Source organism: Acartia tonsa, chromosome 10, assembly GCF_053477335.1.
Source record: "Acartia tonsa isolate MP-2025a chromosome 10, ASM5347733v1, whole genome shotgun sequence".
Classification (NCBI taxonomy): domain Eukaryota; kingdom Metazoa; phylum Arthropoda; class Copepoda; order Calanoida; family Acartiidae; genus Acartia; species Acartia tonsa.
In genome coordinates, this window is record NC_137269.1 from 17,137,844 (window position 1) to 17,163,103 (window position 25,260).

Genomic DNA, 25,260 nt, shown 5'->3' on the forward strand with positions numbered 1-25,260 from the left:
CCCCAAAGTTTTATAAGCACGTTTTTTATTCGTTGACTAAACAACTTTTGTTACGTGAATGAATTTTGATTGGTTAGTTTAATAAGTTGAGTGTTCAAACGTTTCAACCACTAATTTTACGCTATGTACATAGATTTTTAGGCAATTATCTTATCCTTTTAGATCCCTGCATGGATAGATTTTTGAATTTGATATTTATGAATGAAATATCAATTAATATTTTATAAGTTTAAATTCTAGCGTATGTCGCTTCTAGTGTTTGTCGCACTTTAAAAATTCTATTGTTTGTCGCGAAATTGAAAATTCTACTGTTTGTCGCAGTCTAGTGTTTGACGCATCTATTGTTTGTCTGTCTAGCGTTTAACGCATCTACTGTTTGTCTGTCTAGCGTTTGTCGCATCTACTGTTTGACGTATCTAGTGTTTGACGTAGTACCTTTTTTCTGATTTTTAATGAACAGATTAAATTAATATTTTTAAAATATTAATTTAATCATGTAGCACAAAAAACACGTCCAAAAAAATCAAACAAGTTTACAAATTATACATGTAAAAAGTTAAGATTATATAGGTAAACCTTAAAGGGAAAATTGAAAGTTAATGAACTGCAACGGGGTGGGCATCTGATTTCCCTAACTAAAGAGCATATCTAAACTTTATCAAAATTAAAAATAAATTAATATATAAAAATATTTATTCTGAGTGAAATATACAATATATGTAAATATTAGATTTCTGAAAAATCAGTTTTTAAACAAAACATGTTGACGTTTTGTTGTTTAAAATAAAACAAATTGATTCTTATGAATCTCTGTTCTCAATAACTTCTCTTAGCCAGAGCCACTCTAAGCCTAACTAAAAAAGTCAGCCCCAATCATTCGCGTGGCGGTTACAAAACTAGAGCCACAAAAAAATGTGCGGATTTGTAAAAGGATATGTGGGTGGATGTGGGTGGGGGGTCTTGTATCAAAGCAGTACAAAATATTTTAATTTATCTATATCAGATTTTCTAAAAATAACATACATCGAGTAAACACAATTACACAAACAAGGATGACAACCTCTAGAACAGCAAGAGGACTAAAGGGAAAAGTGAGTAATACAGACAAAATTAGTTGTAGAATAGATCCTCAGATAACTCATATTTTCTATAAAAAAAATATGTTTTTTAAGTAGATGTGCATATGTCAGTAAATTCTCTCTAAAATTCCAATGAACTGTTATCTTCAATTGCAACCGACATGATCACCCTTTTGGGCCTGACTGACTAAAAGACATTTTGAAATAATGTGTAGCATCCAACAAATGCTTTGGTGAAGTCAAAAGTTATTTGAAAGTTTTGTATTTTGTTTAAACAATCTAATTTAAGTTTTCTCACAAAATTTCGATAGGAGAGAATTTTTATAACATCTTGAAGGATATAAGATATCAAAATGATTAAACATTACATTTTGCCGAGTCTTAAAATGTTCAATGTAAATAAAGTTAAAACAAAAAAGATATTCGATTAAACTAACCTGGCTTGTACAGCTTTTGATTTCAGGGGACCAATTGACATGATACAAACGTTGGTCATCGACAAAGTTATTACATCTATCATTTGAAATTGTAACCACAAAGCGACTGAAAAAAAGCTTGAATAAAAATCAAATCAAGTTACTTAAATTTAAGAAGAGGTTATTTTTTCCGCTAACCTAGCTTCTGTTTTTATGTATATAACCATCCTTGTTATATGTAACTGTCTAATTAAAAAATTCTTATTTTCCACCATTCATAATTTCTTGATTTTTCTTGTTACAAACAACAAACTAACATAGAAACACTAATTGAATTTAGTGAAAATCAAAATTAATTTTTTGTTCATTGAATAATTTATCCTGTTTACATAAATTTGAAAAGTAAATAAAAAAATTGAAATTGTTTTAAGATAATTAATAAAAATGATTTGCAATTTAAAAATATTCAGTTCACATTTCATGAAGCAAATTGAATATACATCTAGCCTCTTAAGAACTCATTGTAGTTTTATCTATAGATAATAGAACTCGGCGATTTTAACAATTTCTCAGCAATGTGCAGGTTTTTAGCTTTTCTGCATATTTCAACTTAAAAATATAAGGCCACAGATATAATATCCAAAAATTCTTTTGTCAAAGTCTACTCTATAACTAGCGCCAGTTGGGTTTCTTTAAAAATCCTAAAATTGTAAAAAAAATCGCCGGCGCTAGTCTCGGTTCAAAGATAGCATAGCATACTTTTGACACAACAATCTGAATCGTAATTTCTTATTTTAAAAAATGCAGAACACCTAAATTCATCTCCAAGTCATTCTCCTATGCATTTTAAATTTTTTTTATAAAATAACGGGATTTCAAAACTGTTATTTCATGTAAAAAAAAATTATTTTTTTTATGAGAACTGGTTCTAATCTACCGGATATTAACATTTTAAACCTTACAGTGCTTAGAAATCGGATGAACGTACAAATACATTTTATTGTAAAAAGCTAAAAAGAAAAATACTAACCTGATGATATACCGGCTAGATTGAAAAGTAACATACCCAGCCCTATAATAAAAATTGGTAATAATTTACAACCAATTTCAGATTTATAATCTTTTTAGAAATTACAATCTTCAAAAAGGAAAATATTAATTATAATACAGATTTTTTTATGTTTAAAATAAATAAGGAAAACTATAAATTTGAATTAGTAAAAAAGGTGAAAAGTTTTAAGTTAGTTGGAACATTTTACCACGTAGCTCCCAAACTATGCGTAGCACAGGAATGATTTAAAATAAAAACACTATGCATAAGCTTTAAATAAAAGTTTTAAACAGAAAACTGTAATACAGAAATGATTTGTAAGATTAAATCACAAGTCAATAGGAAACTAACAGAAGAAAATCTGTGTGTAAGTATCTACAGGTCTGCACAGAGATACGGTCACGTATAAAAATGCTGAACTTTTTTAAAGTTTTAAACAAGCAAATTATTGCAATTTTACAAGAAGATAAACCCCTAACAAATGAATAGAATAAGAGACAGACAGACAAACAGACGGACATAATAACGATCTGTTTGAAAATCCATTAAATAGTTATACTAACAAGGATGACAACATCAATAAAAGCGAAGCTCTAAAACGGTAGGACAAACGAACATTAATTCTTGTATAGTGTCAGAGGTGAACAATCAGAATATAAATGTAAAAGTCGAAAAAAATTGTAAGTAAATTTGTTAAAAAACTGCTTGAATACAGGATAATGTTTAAGGACACGAATGTTTAAGGTAACGATTATAGAGTTGCTACGCTTTCTAAATCGTACCTAACTATTACAGGAATCAGCATGCAAAATCGTTAGGACAATTTTAACATAATAAATTAACAAAAAAAGGTATCCGTTCCGGACGGACATACAAAGTGAATTATAGAGTAGCTGCGCTACTAAAAATGTGGATGTATGTTTATATCTGAAAGAAATACACATTCCCTAATTTGATTTAATTATCTCTTTACATTGATACTGCATTAGTTTTATACAATATGAGAAACATTATATTTTCTTTAACACTAAGAATATGCTTAACTTCTATGATTTAGCATGAAACTGGGAGAAAATCTTCCATGGTTTTAGAGAAATTGTCCACGAGAACGTAAATACACCGTTATTTTTTTCTCTTTAATGTTGGTCAAAACTTCAGCCTTGCTGGATAAAAAAATCTTAAATTAAAATTGTTATATTCGTCAACTGTGTATAATGACAAATTCATTTAAAAATAATAATTAGTTGCACCTTGACTTCATCAAAGCATTTAAATGTTTTTATTTCATTTTTACAGCTCTAGAATGACCACGATTAGGTGTGTAAAGTGTATGGACAGTGGCCGATAAATTAGTGTACATCTCCAATAATGATACACATAATTACCCCTTCTATAAATTACAATAAGTGGTTGAAACGTTTGGACTCTGTATTTAATGAACTAACCAATGAAGTCCCCAAAGTTGTTAGGCCAATGAATAAGAGAATATTTTATTATAAAACTTTGGGAGCTTTAGTGTAATAAACTCCACAATCAAGTACTTTAGACACTGTCTCATAGGAGCTATTTTCTATTACCTCACCCTTGCCAAATTAAGCCATCGGTGCGATTATACATATGTAAAAGGGGTTTTGTAACTCAAATATATTTAGGAGTGATAAATCGTTAATAATTAGTCGCAGTCAAATCTTACTTTCAACAAGCCGAACTGGGTTGAAAAAGATATTGCTAAGTAGCGGGACAAAGTGTCTCAAAAATCAGCCATGTGACGTCATAAAATTGAGGGATTATCCATCTCTTTATTTAGGGGTTTTCTTTCCCACTTCTCCTCTCATCTCCATCATTTTTAAGACGCACGTCACATGGCTGATTTTTGAGACACTTTGTCCCGCTACATTGCTAATCTATGAAAATTTTTGAAGTTAAGAAAGTTGTATTATGTTTTTACCTAAGTTTGGAAAGTAGGAAAGTACTATCACTAAGCCTCCACTTCTACAATAAAAAAATGCTTTTTTAAAATATATTCATACAAAATATATTCTTTGTACATTCAACAATTCTATACGTAAATCTTTTTTACTATATATAGATTCCTATTTTGTTTCTTTTGATCATAAAAGAATGATTTAAACAGTTGAATAGATATTATCTTACACATGATAAATTTTAAATCAATAACAAAGCAAAAATAATAAAATAACTATTTCAATCAAACATAAATAAAACCTATAATTTCTAATAACTGCATTTTTGGTCTTTTGTGCAATTGATTAAAATAAAAATTACCTAAAAATTAGACTTGAAAGATAGTTGGGCAGAACTAGAACTGAGTAGGTAATCTTCCTATTAGAAATAAAGTTTTGTTTGTTAGAATCAATTAAAATCAACTTGAGTTGATTATACAAAAGAATCTAGTATTCTTATCGCTTGCATGTAAAGAATGGCATTCCTATATAAACCAAAATTTTATTTTATATTAAAAACATGTTTTAATTTTACTTTCCTTTCCTCTAGTGACCATTTCTTTCCCTGACAGATTTAGAATTTTAAAATCTTCTCAAATAATATGAAAATCTTGCAATTAAGACCCTCATAGAAAAGAATGGATTTTATTAAGACCCTTGGGGAAAAAATGTCTTTTTTCTCATTGCAAATTTAAGGGGTGTTTTATCTCCGGAAAAAATCATGAAAATTTCAAAGGTCCTGGAGAGTAACATGAAGAGTAACCCCTAATTTTTTGGGTGTTTATCTTTGAAGGTATTTTACCAAGAAAAGGCAAATAAATCAGACGGTTAAGCTAGAGCATTGGCGGTCATTGGAAAAAATATAGAGCTGCACTATTGTACAACTATTTACCTGAATAAAGATATACTTCTGTTAGTTGTTCCAGATTTATAAAGGACATCATACTGTACCACTGTCTTTCCTATATAAAATTTACAATTTTATGAAATTATAATGGATTCTCCTTAGTTTCAAAGGGCTTTGCCCCAGGAGAACTCGAGAGATCCCTTTAAATCATATTTAATATTTTTTATAATTAAAAACTTATCGTACATTCATATTAACTATATTACCTAAAGTGGGAGCATGGGCTAAATTTTTAAGGGTATGGAAAATTTTTCATTAGGAGTTTTTCTTATCAGACAAGAAAATAGCCTAAAACCGTGATATGACAAATATACTATAAAGCAGAGCCAAATAAATAGGTCTTGGGATTCTTAATCCTATGGTGCTTATATAAAGTTATTATCCCAATCAAAAACCAAATGCGCAATAACTAATTATCAGGGATATAGAGATGGGACATTGGGCAATCATCTTCAAAACTAGATTTTTCTAGAAAAAATAACAAAATCTAACTTCATAAGATTTTAATAATTATGAACGAATACGGTTTCAAAGAAAAATATCAATTATTATTTTATCCTGTCTTATTTTGCAGTAAATTGTGTTTAAATAATCATAAAATTTATGACTTTAAAACTCTTTTACCCCACTAATACTAAGAAGAAAAATATTATTTTTAAACCAACAAAAATATATTTTCAATATTTTTCATATATTTTGCTAGCATTTGTGTTGATTATGGCCTCCTAGACGCTAGTGCCCTATATCTTTAAAATTAGCCAAAATAAGCAAAATAGCATTGATTCTAGTAAATAAAGTCCACGATAGCAATTAATAAATTTAGACCTTTTAAACCATCCCTGTAACCCTGACAATTATAGATGAATTAATTACGTTTTTATTTTTTCAATTTAGTAAAAATATTAATTTAAAATGATGACTGTCTTAAAACACCGGAGATATAACTTTTTAACTTTTGTAATTTTTTAGTTTTACAAAATATACAAATTAAAAGATTACTTCATGAATCAGTAAAAAAAAGATATTATTTAATAATTCAGTTCTACTCCCTTTGAAAGTTTCGTAATGGTCTTGAAAAAATGAATTGAGGCGTTTTTCTTGTTAAATGTGGCTTTTTTCATCTTCCAATAAGATGTAACCACTTGTTATATTTTAGTCATTTATCGCATCGGTTTATAGACAGCTTTCCGCAGATTTTAAATGTAAAAATTATAATATTAAATCCAATTGTGTTAGTCCCAAGAACTGATTCTAATCCAATGGATTTAAATCAATTTTAAAGCCATACTGGAAAAAAGCTTTACCTATTGCAATACACGAAGCTAGTATAGATAGCAGTTGGAGATTTCCTATCGTTCCAATCTGAATAAACCAAGTAATAAAACAGACAACCCAATCTTTTTAGAAAATAAATATTTTTTTATCTCTGATTACTAAGCTTTCTGTATTTCGTTCTGTCCGTACGTCCGTAACGGATAGCTCTAGCTGTTAATCTATGCATGTCAGAATTTTGAAATCGGTTTTAAACTTTGCATGATGATTCCTTTAGCATGTAGGAATCAAATCAGGTCCATTGAAACATATAGATATTTAGCTTTTTTCAAAAAAAAAATTTAAAATCCCTAGTTGATTTTTTTTAAAGCGAAGCTTTTCTATAATTAGGGTCGGTCCGTCCGTCCGGCCGTAACGGATAGCTTTTTTCGTAAATTTAGGCATGTTAGAATTGTCCTATCGATTTCAAATTTTGCATGGCGATTCCTTTAGTAGTTAGGTACGATTTAGAAACTCTATAATCATTACTAAAATGTCCGTACGTCCATTTTAAACATGTTGATTTTTTACTTTTTTAACAACAAATTTTTATGTGATCTAATCATCGGATTGATCTGAGTTTTGGTATATTGATTTCTGGGACAACAAAGTATAATGTAATAAACGAAGCAACTCTATAATCAAGTCCTAAAAATGTAAGTATGTCCATAAACATTATCCTGTATCAAGCAGTTTTTTTTAACAAATTTACTTACAATTTTGCTTTGACTCTTATACATTTATATTAGGATTATTCAGTTCTGACACTCTACAAGTGTTAATGACCGTTTGTCCTACCGTTTCAGTGCTTCGCTTTTATGGATGTTGTCATCATTGTTGTCTTAGTGTCTTATATGTCGAGGTTCCCATTTATGGACGTTGTTATCCTTGTTATTTATCACTTACATGTTGGAAAAGATAAAGCTGAAGACATAGTTGAGGTCCACTTTCAACTAATCCCTCGATACCTTAAGAAAATATAAATGACGCTGGTAAAAGTGTCTCCTAAACAAGGGGATAACTATTGCAACGTCTGGCCAAACTATTCCATATATAGAAGGAGATTTAGCGTAATTTTCCGGATACTTCGTCTACAAGTTTTTTAATTTATTCCAGTTTTTAAGAGCCACTTTAACCAGATAAGGGATATATAGTTTTTTTTAAATGTTTTCATTCACCATGTATGATTCAGTTTTGAAACTATTTTGTTAAATAATTATATAATTTAACAAGATTAGTTTTCATGAAAACTGATGCCTATGGAAAAAAAAAGGTGACTGTACTTTCGTGTAAAGACATACCAAGGAGACTTAGACATCCTTAAAATATCCCAATGTATAACGGACAAACACACACACACACACACAAGGGAAATCTTTTTGGAGACTACTGTTCTGGAAGTCCTAAGGGCCAAATGACGATTAGGCAGTGAATTTTATTTTAATTGGTGGAAGAAGTGAGAACTATATGCCTTTTTTCAAAAGTGCATACAAGCTCCAAATATTGTGATAAAGAAAAGTTCGTATAATCTTATTATAATGCATGTTTTTTAGGGATAAAGGAATTCATTACTAGGGTTGGGCCGGATATCCGGTGTGGCCGGATATCCGGTGTGGCCGGATATCCGGCCATTTTCAATATCCGGCCGGATACCGGATATTGAAACTATCCGGCCGGATATCCGGCTCTATAATTTTTTTTACTTTACACCAAAAATCTCTGCTTTTTAAAATCTTAAATGGCTACAATTTTCTTATTATTGAAGCTAGAAGAACATTTTTTCTGAATAAATTTAACTTTATGTAAATTTATATAAGATTTCTAAAGAAATTTTTTTTTACTACTTTAATATCTGGTAATTTGGCCGGTTATCCGGCCGGATATCCGGTAATTTGGCCGGAAAACCTTATATTTGCCGGATATCCGGCGTTGGCCGGATATCCGGCCGTTTACCGGATATCCGGCATTTGAAATCAGCCGGATATCCGGTATCCGGTATCCGGCCAAAAAAGTATCCGGCCCAACCCTATTCATTACACCCTCTCCCCCATTTTAAGTTTATTTTTTTTAAATGAAAAAAAAATTTTTTGGAGTGGGTAATTTTTTTCCAGGGTCGATTTCTCTTGGGAGGATTGTGGTACCCTCCCCCCAACCTTATAAACCTTCTCATGACCTATGAAAAGCAACCCTGTAAAGAAGAACCACATCGGTTAAGCGGTTATAAAGATCATTTGGTACAAACAAACAAACAAACAGCCAGAAAGACATCATTTTACTTTATTATAAGGATACATTTGTGTAATATGTTTGATATTTCTTAGAAATATTTCTTTACATATAATACCACATTTACTATACTTAATCTATTTCTTTTTTTGAGATTTTAAGTAACACAGACACTCATGACCAGAAGTAGCGCAACATTGCAAGTTAAAAATGAATAGAGATCAGTAAATAGTAATTTAATCAACTTGGAGCTTTATAAATCAAGAAAATATCATAGAATTTTTAAAAAATGTAAATATAAAAGCTAAAATATTCACGAATCTTTGTACGCTTACTATTTTTAGTTTGTGATATGACGTCATACTGACGGATGATCATACCTTAGTTATAGATCAGCTTAAGGTGCTAACAATTGAATATTTTTTGCTAAACATAATTCTAAAATAATCTTTTCTTAGGATTCTATTTTTGAATTCAAATTAACTAACAGGGAGGCGAAAAACCTTTAAACCAAATTTTAATCTGCTAAAAAACAGAAGAAATGAAATAGTTCACATAAAGAAGTTGTATCAACTTTTTTGCTTTTTATTTAAGATAGCTAGCCGGTCCTTTCAGTAAGTAGTAGATGTAAAATTTTTCATAGAATTCAGATATGCAATCGGTTTTTTTGTAGACCTCTTATTTTTTAAGTAATTTAAGTTTTTTAAAAAATTAATTAAGTCGGTTTTAAGGTACTAAAACGCAACAAAATAAAAGAAGAAAATGGCCAGTATGAACAAAAATAGTAAGATCTTTAATTTGACACCTTACTTTTAAAATTCTGTTGAGTAATTATTGAAAAAATCTATTTTTTTAACCTCGGTTTAATAAAAACTTTAGACCTAAATATTTTCTCAAACAGACATAAAAAACATGGGTTCATATATACTATTAGAATCAGAAAAATATTACGAATCTATTCTAAGCAAAATTGAAAAAGTTTTATAAAACTATTATAAAAAAAATAAGTTTATTTTAAGAATCATAATTTTCGGCTTTAAAGGGTTAGCTTGAACCAAACCTGAACAAAACCTAAACAAAAGACAATGCAATGTAGCAGATATTTTTTAAACACAAGAAACAATAATGTATTTTTAACTGCATTGTTTTGAAGTTTATAAACAGACTGATGCATATTTGTTCATAATTTTTCATTCTTTACATGTTCTTTAATATCACTATATTTATTGTAGTATCTATTGTATATATTGTATGAACGTTCTCCTTTTTTTCTGGCAATTCTATAGGTTAATTTTATAGATTAAGCTTCCCGATTCGTCAATTTTTGCGATTTGTGATTGGCTAGTTTAGTAGTTACAATTCTTAAAATAACTTTTTTATTTTTTCTATTTTTTATTACAATTTTTTTAAAACTTTTTCAATTTTGCTTACAATGGATTCATATTATTTTTCTCATTCTAATAGTATATATGAACCCATATTTTTTATGTCTGTATGAGAAAATATTTAGGTTTAATGTTTTGATTAAACCGAGGTTAAAAAAATAGATTTTTTCAACAATTACTCAACAGAATTTTAAAAGTAAGGTGTCAAATTAAAGATCTTACTATTTTTGTTTATACTGGCTATTTTCTTCTTTTATTTTGTTGCGTTTTAGTACCTTAAAAACGACTTAATTATTTATTTAAAAAACTTAAATTACTTAAAAAATAAGAGGTCTACAAAAAAATCGATTGCATATCTGAATTCTATGAAAAATTTTACATCTACTACTTACTGAAAGGACCGGCTAGCTATCTTAAATAAAAAGCAAAAAAGTTGATACAACTTCTTTACTGAAATTCATTGGGAGTGACGTACGAACCTAACCCAAATCTAGTTTAAAAGCTCAACTAAAAAACCTGATAAAATCACAGCAAAATCTTCAAAGTCAGGCTCAAATATACCTTTAAAAACAAAAGAAATTAATTCAAATCAAATGTGGACTAACCCCCCCCCCCCTTTTAACCCTTATTCTCTTTTTAATATTTCTTTCTGGTCCAAGCTAGGTAGAAGTGGATGATGACCTTGACCTTAAACGTTCGGCAGGGGGGTGTAAGGGGTAATCTATCTCCTTTAATATTTAAATTTCGGAAGGCTTGACATCTTTATTCACAAATCTAAGATGTCGACCCCCCCCCCCCCTCACCCTCCCCCTTGTTTGACTTTACAAAAACCAAAAACATACTGCCTTGCAAGTTGCAATCCTTTCATCTATCTTTTTGCATATTTAGCTTGGTTGTAGTGCGCGGAGCGCTTTACATTTTCACAATGTTTCAAAAATATATTTGCAACACCCTGTCAAAATATAATTTAGAAAACTTACTTAAAATTTGTGAAACAATGATGGCAATGGGAAAGCCACAGGGAAAAAGAATAACCATCAATTTTGTGGAACATCGAGTCATAAAACTCAACTTCTTCAAATCTGAAATTACATAATAGTTATTTATCGTATCGTATCGTATCATAGACAGCTTTCCGCGATATTTAAATGAAAAATTATAAGATTAACACCAGTTTTTTAGCCTCGAGGAGCTTAAGACCCTGACTAACAAAACTTTTATTGGTTAATTTTTATTTATTTTAATATTCGTGGAATATTGTCTTAAATGCAATTCTTTACATGATTTCTCATTTTTTGCTGAGAACCTGTTCTAATCCAGCGGATATTAATCGGATATTAGTCGGATATTAATCTGGTTTGCACTGAGTGTACAATTGTCAGTAATTAGCTTTCTGGGCGAAATTAAAATGACATATTGTGTAAATATGAAAACAAAACTGGCCTCTACCACCAGCAAGAGAATTTCATCCTGGTTCATGTGGTTTTTATGCATAATTATATTACTAAATAATAAATAAATTAGTTTATATGATGCATAAAAAGAATATAAAATGTCCATAGAGTAAAAACCTAATCAATAACTCCACATACAAAGAAGTCACCTGATCCTCTGTACCCCACCCCACCCTCCCTCTCCCGCTAATAATTATCTCACCCTACAGATGTCAACAGCAATGTACCGTGTCAACTTTCATATTTATATTTATCTATTCAGTGTAAACATTGTAAACATTTGGGGTCCCAGAATCTCCCCAATTGCTCTTTACTTTTTATGATAACTGTCCATTTGTTTTAATACATTTGGATTCTGAAGGCTTTGTAGCTAGGCCTTTTCATGCAATTGTATGAAGCTTTATAAACCTGCTACAAGATTCTTGCAGATGACTGGCGGCTTCCTTAAAAAATGAAGTTTCATCCTTTTTTAAGTCCTCAACAATCTACAAGAACCTTGTACTGTGGCCCACCAACACCCAACATTCTCCATCCTCCTCCTGCTTACTATCTACTTATCAACTCATTAAAGCTTGCTTTTATCATACTATGAAAAGTGAAAAAAATAAACCACCAAACAAGCTACCCAACTATCTAGCAAATAAACGTGCTTTTAACCAAATACCGATATAATTACATATATATAACAAGTTGTGTAATATTATATTTAACTATTAATAATGTATCAATTTAAAATGTACTAACAAACAATAATAATAACCTCTTTGCTCTGTATATTGTTTCATTAAATGAAATAAATATTCTAAATGTCACAGTAGCTTTCTCCTGTTTCTAGCCCCTGCAAGGCATATTTACTAACCCTGCGGGGCAATCATTAACATTTACTTAGGCCCCCCCCCCCACCTAAACGCGGTTGTCCTTAAAACTTACCTATATTCATAGTTTTAATCAACCCATGTTAATTAATAAAACAAATTAAAATATTACTTAATTATATTTCTTTTATAATCATAATTAAAATACTTATTAATTAATTAGTTAATCAACAACTTATAAATATTATCATTATCAGGGAAAATCATTATAAACTTTAATTAATAGGACAAAAATATTAATTAATTTAACCGACTTGCCATTGACAAAAGTTAATGATCTATATCTTAATTTCTTCATTGGGTTGGGGAGTTTTGTATAAGAAAAACACATTTATCGATTTTCAACAAATTATGCCGGTTTTTCCAAAGTACCTATTTTTGGATCATGACCAATTTAAAGAAAGCACAAAAATGCTTAAATTTTTAAAATTCGAATTGCGCGGCTCTTGTTAATAGAAGAAAAATGTTATTTGTACCGTTAGAAACCCAACCCAATAGAGAAATTAAGATATAGATTATTAACTTCTGTCAATGGCAAGTGTGTTAAATTAAGCAATATTTTTGTCCTATTATTAAAAAAAAACTGTATTTTATAGTTTCTTTCAGAAACCTGAGCAAATGTGTTGTTTTGACGTTGTATTCCCATGCATTCAAAGGAAATTAATATATAGAACAAGAGTTAAACCATAAAAGATAACACATAACCGACAGGAAAAAGGAACATTGACACTTGTAGGGTGTCAGAACTCAATAATCAGAATATATGTTAATGTCTAAGTCTAAACAAAATTATTGGTACAATGTGAACTTTATCGGTTCAGCAGTTCCTTTGCTACAGAATAAAAAAGCTTACTAGTTTATATAACATGATTCAAGCGGCTGCGCTCCTAGCTTCTAAAAGAGCTCAGTATTCGAAGTAGTAAGGAAAGTAGGAAAATAGCCTAAAACGAAACTAAGATATAAAATCAAATAGCCTAAAACCATCCATGGACTAATAACAAACTATCATAAAATGGAAAATGTCATCGATTCAGTAGTTAGCAAGATTCTTCGCTACAGACAAAAAGAGCTTACTACTTTATATAATAGGATACTAGCGCCTGCGCTTCTAGTATCTAGAGGTGCATTCAAGGGGTAAGAAGGGGGTCAGAAAAATAGCCTAAATCCACACTAATGCTAAAATCCAAAAATAAAATAGCCTTAAACCATCTTGGGACGTATGTAAAGATTTCCCTGAAAAGGAGAACTCAATCGGTTCAGTAATTACCGAAATCTCAGGCTTCGGTCAAAAAAAAACATACTACTTTATATAGCCTAAATCCACATTAATGCTTAAATCCAAAAATAAAATAGCCTTAAACCATCTTGGGACGTATGTAAAGATTTCCCTTAAAAGGAGAACTCAATCGGTTCAGTAGTTACCGAAATCTCAGGCTTCGGTCAAAAAAAACCTACTACTTTATATACTAGAATATAAATGTAAAAGTAATCACCTGTACCTGCCAATAATAGGTGTCTATTTTCTAAGGTTTCCAAAGCATATCTTTTTAATGTTTGAGACCTTTCGTCTTTTAGCTTTTTGAGATCCAAAAACACCTAAAAATGTAACAATTTTTTAAACATAATAAAAAGGCTTGCTGCATCAATATTAGCTAGCTTGTACAATCATCTTACAATCACCAAACTTTTAGAAAAAATATTTGGAGGAGGGTATCATTTTTATAGTATGTGTCGTGTATCAAGAAAGGTGGGGGATGGAGGCACTCAACTCATCCTCCAAATAGTTATATAAACCTTACCAGGACCTATGATAAGCTACACTGTAAAGCAGAACCATATCAGTTCAGTGGTTAGCGAGATCCTTCGGTACACACACACACACACACACACAGAATATGTTACTTTATTATGAGAATTTAAGTTTAATATAAACTTGAATAAATCATATATAATACAAAGTAGCTTGATGTCTGTCCGTCCGTCTGTCTATCTGTCCGTCCGTCCGTCCGTCCGTCTGTCCCTTAAGATCTCGGTAACCGCTGAACCGATCGGATTCTACTCTTCAGGGTATATACCTATTGGTCCTGTATTGGTTTCAAGCTATTTTCTGGGTGGTGTGACACCCCTAACCCCCCCAAAAAAACAAAAAAATCCCCCCCCATATTTTTTTTTAATTTTGATTTTGAGTCTGGGGCAGATCCAATTTTTTTTCCCAAAAATTTTGAAATTGATACTGGGGCAGCTCCAATTTTTTTTTAAATTACCTCTTGGGGCAAAGCCCCTAGAGGCTAGGGGCGAAGCCGCTAGATTTCTATATTTTAACAGTTTTATATAAAAGTTACTTATTTGTATACATGTAAATAATCACGCAAGAAAATATTGCAAAATTAATAGATAGGTAAACGTAATAAATTAAGTATTTTATGTATTTTCTGACGAGATCAATTAATTTTGAAAATTTAATTTTGAAAATATTTAATGAGAAATGTTTCTTGTAGGATAAAAGAAAAATATTCAAAAAATATTTAGGATTAAATATCTGCATTAAATGCAAAGCCAAAATAAAAAAAATCCCCTTGTTTTTTTTTATATCTTTCCAAAGAATCTCTGGCCCCAAGGTGCTAATCCGTCTAATTTTAAGGGGCGTTTATTCGTATTTTCACCGTAGCTTTTCTCCTATTTCTAGCCCCTGTGGGGGGCTCTAACCCTGCGGGGCAAATTACCTAACCCTGCGGGGCAATCACTTTACCCAATATAACCTAACCTAACCTAGAATAACCTATCAAAAGCCATTTTCAAAATATGACGAATCGCCTCTTAAGGGGGGTTGCCACGAAAAGGACTATACCGTTAAGGCTAGATGCAAAGCCACTGGTTATCTAAATAAAACTATAAATTTGAACCTGCGGAATATTTTCTAGATGATAATCAGAAGCTACCAAAGCCAGCAGGTACATAAGAGCTAGAACGCCTAAAAAATCAATATCTTAAATATAATTGAATTTTCCCTCAGGGCATACGCATTAAGTAATGGTGGTATTTTCTTCGAGTCTTATCAAAAGAAAAGTAAAGAATAATTACATTTACTACTTTAAGAATCATATGGGATAGATTGATTTATATCCCAATAATAATAAGAAAATTACCCCTTTAAGAAGTTTTAAGCCAATTCTTTACTATCCAAAATCCCCCCCTCACTGTAAAAAAAAACACTATATACATCCTAATGTCTCATCCCTTTTTTCAGCAAAAATAAAACAAATACATCCTCATAGTTTCTCATAGTTTTCTTAAATCTTACTGGACAAATAAATGCATTCAGCAATTCAATACTTAAATATGTAGGTATATATTTTTAATTTTGTAAAGAATATAATATTCATTTCACCTGGGAGAAATAGAAGTCCAAAAGTTATATTTCCAATCAATTTAAAATCTAAAAAAATGATAATATAAAGATTGAAACATGTAAAGGATCTATAGCTTAAATTTTATTTGTTAGTAACGATGAAGCTGAAAGTAGAGATATAAAATCAAACGAATATTAAAAGCGAAGCTTTTCTGTAATTAGGGTCGGTCCGTCCTTACGTCCGTCCGTCCGTCCGTAACGGATAGCTCTTTTCGTTAATTTAGACATGTTAGAATTGTCCTATCGATTTCAAATTTTGCATGTTGATTCCTTTAATAGTTAGGTACGATTTAGAAAGCGTAGCAACTCTATAATCATCACCAAAATGTCCGTACGTCCATTTTAAACATGTTGATTTTTTAAATTTTTTAACAACTAATTTTTATGTTATATAATCATCCGATTTATCTGATTTTTGGTATGTTGATTCCTGGGACAACAAAGTATAATGTAATAAGCGAAGCAACTCTATAATCAAGTCCTAAAAATGTAAGCATGTCCATAAACATTATCCTGAATCAAGCAGTTTTTCAACAAATTTACTTACAATTTTGCTTTGACTCTTATACATTTATATTATTATTATTCAGTTCTGACACTATACAAGTGTTAATGTCCGTTTGTCCTACCGTTTCAGTGCTTCGCTTTTATGGATGTTGTCATCCTTGTTAACATACATTTTAGGTTTGTTTACAAAACTAGTAGATCTAGGACGAAAGAGCTGCTTACAGAGGTTCTAAAAGACAAGACAGGCAGACAAAAAGTCATTCTACTTTTTTAACTTGGCAATATATATGTGAAATATGAAACTGCACGATTAATTCTTGCAAGCACTCACCAATATTGTTTTTACACTGTGGGATATGCTCAATATTAGAAAGAGAGATATAATCCAGTAAACTTGGCGCCTCAGTGGCAGAAACCTCTTTGGTGATAGCCATGGAATAATCAGAGTTATTTCTATTCTGGCCTAAAATTATTTGTATTTTTTCAGTGAAAATAAAATATAGTTACGAACGGACTGACGTACTTTTTAGATGTCCAAATAAATTACGAGAAAGCACTAACAATTTGTTTTGAATAAGTCGAAGAAGAGAAGACTAGATGCTTTTTTTTAAAAAGGCATAAAAATACATAAGCAGTACCACAAAACCAAAGATCATGAAAACATATTATCATTTTAACTTAAGATAGCGGCTACGCCTATAGCCTCTAGGGGCTTTGCCCCAAGAGGTTTTATCAAACAAATTTTTCGTGTTTTAGATTTTAAAGAAAATTTAAAAAAATTTTTGTTTTTGTTTGGGGGGGGGGGTGGGTATTTTTCATTTTTTGGGGGGTTAGGGGTGTCCCACCCCTCAAAAAAATAGTTATAAACCTTCCCGGAACCCATGAGAAGGTACCCTGTAAAGGAGAACCCGATCGGTTCAGCGGTTAGCGAGATCCTTCGCTACAAACAAACATCGTTCTACTTTGTATGTTAAATTAAACTTTAAAAATATTTTTTCTGAGAAGATACCTGTGCTTTTTTGAAAAGATAACGGTAATTTTTGTAAAGGAGAATAAAAAGTATATTTCATCGTATTATGGACAGCTTTCCGAGGTTATTAAAATAAAAACTTATAAGATAAAAACCAGTTTTGTTAACCCTGTAGAAAAGAAAGATTATTTTCATGAACAGAGTTATAATGCACTGACTGACATAGCAATGTTACAGAGTAGCTGTGCTATTATGAAATATTACCTGTATTATTATAGAGTAGCTGCGCTATTATAAAATATTACCTGTATTATTATAAAGTAGCTGAGCTATTATGAAATATTAACTGTATTAATATAGAGTAGCTGAGCTATTATGAAATATTATCTGTATTATTATAGAGTAGCTGCGCTATTATGAAATATTACCTGTATTATTATAGAGTAGCTGAGCTATTATGAAATATTACCTGTATTATTATAGATTAGCTGAGCTATTATGAAATATTACCTGTATTATTATAGAGTAGCTGAGCTATTATGAAATATTACCTGTATTATTATAGAGTAGCTGAGCTATTATGAAATATTACCTGTATTATTATAGAGTAGCTGAGCTATTATGAAATATTAACTGTATTATTATAGAGTAGCTGAGCTATTATGAAATATTACCTGTATTATTATAGAGTAGCTGAGCTATTATGAAATATTACCTGTATTATTATAGAGTAGCTGAGCTATTGTGAAATATTACCTGTATTATTATAGAGTAGCTGAGCTATTATGAAATATTACCTGTATTATTATAGAGTAGCTGCGCTATTATGAAATATTACCTGTATTATTATAGAGTAGCTGAGCTATTATGAAATATTACCTGTATTATTATAGAGTAGCTGCACTATTATGAAATATTACCTGTATTATTATAGAGTAGCTGAGCTATTATGAAATATTACCTGTATTATTATAGAGTAGCTGCACTATTATGAAATATTACCTGTATTATTATAGAGTAGCTGAGCTATTATGAAATATTACCTGTATTAGTATAGAGTAGCTGCACTATTATGAAATATTACCTGTATTATTATAGAGTAGCTGAGCTATTATGAAATATTACCTGTATTATTATAGAGTAGCTGCACTATTATGAAATATTACCTGTATTATTGCAACCTAGGGCAAGATCTCCCCATGATACAAGTTCAATCCCGTTTAAGAAATCTTTAAAAATAATCAATTCAATAATAGTTATTCATAGCATCGTATTATAGACAGCTTTCCAGGGATATTAAAATAAAAAATTATAAGATTAAAACTAGTTTGGTTGGCCCCGAGGGCCGAAAGCCCGGACTAAAAAAAACTTGTATCAATTCTATAGATAATATTTTAATATTCATGGAAAACTGTCAGTAGTACTATACATGATTTTTCAGTATGGCTGAGAACCGGTTCTAATCCAACGGGTATTAATCGGTTTCGAGGCCATACTAGGAAAAACAAGGATGACAACATCCATAAAAGTGAAGCACTGAAACGGTAGGACAAACGGACATTAACACTTGTATAGTGTCAAAACTGAATAATCAGAATATAAATGTATAAGAATCGGAGCAAAATTGTAAGTAAATTTGTTGATAAACTACTTGATATAGGATAATGTTTATGGACATACTGAAATTTTTAGGACTTGATTATAGAGTTGCTTTGCTTATAACGTTATACTTTGTTGTCCCAGGAATCAACTTACCAAAAATTAGATCAATCGGATGATTAGATCACATAAAAATTTGTTGTTAAAAAAGTAAAAAAATAAACATAATTAAATAGACGTACGGACAAACTGGTAATGATTATAGAGTTGCTACGCTTTCTAAATCGTACCTAACTACTACAGGAATCACCATGCAAAGTTTGAAATCGATAGGACAATTCTAACATGCCTAAATTGACAAAAAAGCTATCTCTCTGTGACGGACGTACGGACGGACCGACCCTAATTATAGAAAAGCTTCGCTTTTAAAAATGTATACATACGTTATTTTTATACATTTATATTTAGAAGTATGATAACCTATTATCTTAGAATATAATAATATTACCTGTTAATATGTCAAATACAGAAACAAACAACCCTAAAAATATTTACAACATTTTTTATTATAAAATAATTTAAATGTTATTCATTTTTATCTTTTAATCATATATAAAGTTAGAATTTAGCAGGGAATTCACTTAGGAAAAGTTATTTATATAGTAAAATGAAGAATTATAAGATCAAATGCACAATCATTTTAGTCCTTAAGGTCCTGGCAAACAAAACTGGTATTATTTATGGTTTTTATTTTATTATTCGTAGAAAATTACGAAACGATTTATGATTATTCAGTATAGCTCAGAACCGGTTCTAATCCAGCGGATATTTATCGTTTTTGAAGTCATGCTGGAATAGTTATTTCTTTCATCGTATTATAAACGGCTTTCCGCGGATATAGAATGTACAATTATAAGATTAAAACAGTTTTTTAGCCCTGAGGTGCCGAAGGCACGGGCTAAAAAAGCTGGTTTTAATCTTATGATTGTACATTTTTATATTCGTAGAAAGCTGGATATAATACGATGCTAGACATAGTTTTTTCGTATGGATGAGAACCGGTTCCTATCCACCGGATTCGAATGAATACGAGAAATTATATTAAATAAATTTGTTTTTGTATTTATAAAAGCATAAAAGGAAAACCTATACGCAAATTTTTCTGTATTATAACATCTAATTATAATATTAAGCATGATTTTATGATTTTAAGCTACTTTTATGATTTTAATAATAAGAATGTTTTGTAGAGTTTATTTATACCTAGAAATACAAGATCGAAGATCCTGATAAAAGAGTTGATTAACACCATAGATGATATTTTCGTTTCTGTGTACAGTATTGTTCTGATGCTATATTATTTATCACTGTAAGGAATATTATCATGTACTTAAATTTCAGACCATAATTATGTCATAAAAATCTGAAAATTAAACAATGAACCTCCTAAATTTTTCATACATAAACGTAGTAAAAATAGAGAAAATGAGGGGACAATGGGCTGTTTACTACACTAGTCCCTAAAATTTTATAATAACGTTTTCTTATTGGTTGGCCTTACAACTTTGAGGACTAAAGTGAATTTTGATTGGTTGGTTTATTCAGTTAGAGTTCAAACGTTTTAACCACAAATTTTAATCTACAGAAGGGGAAATTGTAAATCATAATTGGGGACATAAATTAATTTATCGGCAATTGTCTTATCCCTTTAGATCCCTGGCAAAAATAAGTCATTTTGAAACACTTTAATATCAACAAAACATTTAATACACATTAGTTTGGAATATATTGTACTAGCGGCTACTTGAGGTGTAGGGGGAAAGTGGACCCCCACACTCCATTTTTAACTTTAAGAAGAAAAAGTAAAAAAAAACTTTTTGTTGGAGGATTTATTTTTGTAGGGGCGATTTCTTTTTGAGGGTAACCAGCAAATCTAGAAAAATCTATCAACTGAAATTTGAACTATATATGATATGATGAGTATCAACTATGAAAATTGTATAGTCGGCATTATAACAATAATAGCCAATTAAGATATCAATAATAAAATTGTTAAAACTTAATGATTGTTATTGATATCAAATATCTTGCAGAATATGATATTGGGGTGGGGTAGAGGTGGCAGGTTGTTTTAAAGGAAACAATGTAAATGATAGTTGTATGAATATGTATATTGTATACCTGCTAGTTTAAATTATATAGCATAATTAGTGTAACTTAATCCAACTTGTAAAGTGTAAGATAAATATATCTGTAATACAAAGTAGAACGATGTCTATGCTGTTTGTTTGTACCTCGCTAACCGCTGAACCGATCGGGTTCTCCTTAACAGGGTAGCTTCTCATAGGTCCAATAAAGGTTTATAACTATTTTCTTGGGGGATATGACACTACCCCCCCCCCCCAAAGAAATGAAAACTACCCCCACCCAAAAAAAATTCTTTTCAAAACTAAAATTAAAATAGTAGGGTCGACTAATCCCCCCCCCCCCCCCAAATAGTATAATACAAAGTAGAACGATGTTTGTCTGTACCTATGGATCTCGCTAACCGCTGAACCGATCGGGTTCTCCTTAACAGGGTAGCTTCTCATAGGTCCCAGGAAGGTATATAATTATTTTTTGGGAGGATGGGACACCCCCCCCCCCCAAAAAAAAAGAAATGAAAACTACCCCCCCCCCCCCCACAAAAAAAAATTCTTTTCAAAACTAAAATTAAAATAGTGGGGTCGACTAATCCCCCCCCCCCCCCCCAAATAGTATAATACAAAGTAGAACGATGTTTGTCTGTTTGTTTGTACCTATGGATCTCGCTAACCGCTAAACCGATCGGGTTCTCCTTAACAGGGTAGCTTCTTATAGGTCCCGGGAATGTTTATAACTAAATATTTTGGGGTAGGAAACCACCATCCTATCAAGAGAAATCGCACCTAGAAAAAAATCCCCCCAAAATTTTTTAAAGTTAAAATAAAAAAAAGGATTAAGAAGGGGCGAAACCGATAGTATATTGCAGTAGGGATGTGCGTGGGACAACATAGGTTGGAAGCATAGTATAGTTTTACATTACAATAGTTGTTTAAGTTGTTAGAACAAAAAGTTTTGTAGGTCATTAGAACTGCGCGTATAACATCTTTTATTCTACGTTTTAAGAAAATAGATATGTGGACGTTATACCAGATTATTAAGTGATATTATTTGTTTGTGCTGCTCTATAATCCTTTGTGTCAGTCAGTCTGATGATACCACAAATTCTACTATATGTGTTGACCCCCAACGACAGCTGAAAACACGTATAGATTTCGTGATTAATTTCGTTGTTGGTTCTTTAATGAAAAGATTTTATAAATTAAATGCGGTTAATTTATAAAAATTACTTCAATTATTTAATTCTATTCAATCTATTGTTCTCGTAGCCTTTTTTAAAAACCGGATATTTGAAATTGATTGAGAAACCTTTTTTCACGTCCTAATTCATTAATTTTATTGATTGAGATTCTGAAGAAAACAAAGATGACATCCATAAAAGCGAAATTCTAAAATCAGACGGTAGGACAAACGAACATCAACAATTTGTCAGAACATAATAAAATTCCACATACGTTTATTGAAAATTGCTGAAATTCAGGATTTTGTTTGAGGACAAGGATGGTAGCGGTCCTAACGGTTAATTTAACGTACAGGTTATATCTCCACATTGTAACAAGTATAAGGTCTACATATTTAGATTTAAATTAATCTTAAATCTCGCAGCGAATTTAAATGCGCAAAAAGTATATTTCGAGTGTTTTCTTTCAACCAGGATTTCTGTGTGCATAATTGGATATTATTTGTTGACCTTCTTATGCCGGTAGTTACGATGTGCAGCAGAAATGTTTCAGACGGACAGACAATTGAAATTATAGAGTAGTGTTTGCTTCTACTGAAAAGGATTAAATAAACCTGAGTAGTCTTTTATCAATACTATGTTGATCAATATATTTACAAAAATGACAACATCCATAAGTAGTATTTTCACTATTAGAACATAGAAGTCGAAATTTTTTAGCCTGAAATAGAATCTGACAAGAAAATAAAGTAGCAAAGATTTTTTGGCATGAAGCTTAAGATTTCTATAACAACTTATCCGATTTAGATCTACATATATTTTAGGGAAGCTTAATATAGGTACAGGGGTGGTTTTAGGCTATTTTTTTTTATCTAGATTTAAGTTGGTTTTATGATATTTTTCTTTTCATCGCATCCCCTTAGACTACAGTCCTCCTATATGCTAGAGTCGCAGCCAAAGTCGCTAGTTGTCCATGAATAACTGTAAATTACTATAAATAAATAAAAAAGGTTGTGATTCATCTAAATTAAAAAAAAACAGTCGTATTCATCGAAACAGAAAAGTAAATATATTTTAATTTAAAGATCAGACGTAAGTAGATTACTAGTTATAGAGTAGATATGCTACTAGACTTAATATGCAAATCTTTTCAACCTCTCCAGCTGAAATAATATAATCAACTAACAAAATCCAAATAAGATTAATGTAGGGAATATAAATATGTACTAGAGAGACGGGAACACAAAAATCTGTTGCATTTTCATCTCTTTTGTCTCTCGCTCTCTCTCTCTGTGTCTATCTATCTATCGCTCGCTCTCTTAAACCATTTTTCTCTTTTAAACATGTATAAGGGAAAGGTAAACAAACCGCATACAATAATTCACAGGATTATAAAACAAGGATGAAAAATGCTCAACAATTCAGACAAATTTTGACAAATGTAAAACTAACAACGCATTCAGTATTTAACAAAAAAAAAACTATTCAGAATACAGAGATACTTACATTTTAAGACTTGAATATAAAAATGCTTTGCTTTGCATTGTACTTAGTCATCCTAGAAATCATTATTTTAAAAATCAGACGATTAAGATTGGAAAACGCTAGGAAAATTCTAAACTAAATGAGAGACTCGGGCCGACCCTAATTATAAAAAACTTTGTATATAAAAAAATAGTCTAAAATTTCAATATGGTGATTTTAAATACAGTCTCTATATAAAAGTAACAGGATATCTGTATAATAGTGTGTTTGTATCATTCGAATGATGCTGCTAACCGCTGGACCGAAGCCTCTAGGGGCACAGCTGCTAATCATATTATGTAAAATAGCAAGTTTTTTTTTGTCTGAAAATGTAGGTTGAATAGGTTGTACTTTTCAGTAGGGTTGGGCCGGATATCCGGCCATTTTCAATATCCGGCCGGATACCGGATATTGAAACTATCCGGCCGGATATCCGGCTCTATAATTTTTTATACTTTACACCAAAAAATCTCAGCTTTTTAAAATCTTAAATGGCTATAATTTTCTTATTGTTGAAGCTAGAAGAACATTTTTCTGAATAAGTTTAACTTTATGTAAATTTATATAAGATTTCTGAAGAAATATTTTTTTACTACTTTAATATCTGGTAATTTGGCCGGTTATCCGGCCGGATATCCGGTAATTTGGCCGGGTAACCGGATATTTGCCGGATATCCGGCGTTGGCCGGATATCCGGCCGGTTACCGGATATCCGGCATTTGAAATCAGCCGGATATCCGGTATCCGGCCAAAAAAGTATCCGGCCCAACCCTACTTTTCAGTGAAGCTTTATTAATGGCTTATGATGATTTTTTAGACTATTTTCCTTGCGTCCTTTCGCTCTCCCCTAGAGGCTAGGAGTAGTAACAAGTTTAGAATACACTACATAAGTATCCAATAATATAAAGAAGTAAGTTTTGTTTTGTCTGATAATGATCTTAAAAATGTCTGTACAATAGGGGTGTGCGTTATAGGTAACCATTAAGATATCTTGTCACTTAAGGCTTATGGAATCATAGATAGACCTCCCACTTTCCTTAGAGGCTAGAGGCGAAGCAACTATCTAAAAAGATATTGTTTAAAAGTCAACATTTGGGACTAAATAAACTAAAATTCTAAAACAGTTGTAAGAATTATTTTTAAAAAAATATTTACTTATCCTTTACTCTTAAATTGAAAAGTCTAGAACTTACTGTCACCAAATCAAATGTAAGTAACAAAGCTACTCTTTAATCAGATAACAATAAAATGCATAAAAAAT

General features: G+C 30.8%; 1 protein-coding gene across 1 annotated transcript in view; it reads right to left on the reverse strand.

Annotated features, from left to right (window-relative positions):
• LOC145330555 (uncharacterized) overlaps positions 1-20,572 on the reverse strand; it is a 29,680-nt gene extending 9,108 nt beyond the window's left edge. Inside the window, exons 1-16 of the mRNA XM_080175175.1 lie at positions 20,417-20,572; positions 19,662-19,694; positions 18,721-18,783; positions 16,916-17,047; positions 16,057-16,104; positions 15,572-15,639; positions 14,162-14,264; positions 11,320-11,421; positions 10,856-10,900; positions 7,635-7,696; positions 6,722-6,779; positions 5,403-5,472; positions 4,833-4,889; positions 4,495-4,538; positions 2,526-2,567; positions 1,517-1,622 (exon numbers count right to left, since the gene is read on the reverse strand). Of these exons, the coding sequence (XP_080031301.1) occupies positions 1,517-1,622; positions 2,526-2,567; positions 4,495-4,538; positions 4,833-4,889; positions 5,403-5,472; positions 6,722-6,779; positions 7,635-7,696; positions 10,856-10,900; positions 11,320-11,421; positions 14,162-14,264; positions 15,572-15,639; positions 16,057-16,104; positions 16,916-17,047; positions 18,721-18,783; positions 19,662-19,694; positions 20,417-20,465 (1,082 nt within the window). The 5' untranslated portion in view covers positions 20,466-20,572. The remainder of the gene's footprint in view (positions 1-1,516; positions 1,623-2,525; positions 2,568-4,494; positions 4,539-4,832; positions 4,890-5,402; positions 5,473-6,721; positions 6,780-7,634; positions 7,697-10,855; positions 10,901-11,319; positions 11,422-14,161; positions 14,265-15,571; positions 15,640-16,056; positions 16,105-16,915; positions 17,048-18,720; positions 18,784-19,661; positions 19,695-20,416) is intronic.
• Positions 20,573-25,260: the final 4,688 nt, after the last annotated feature.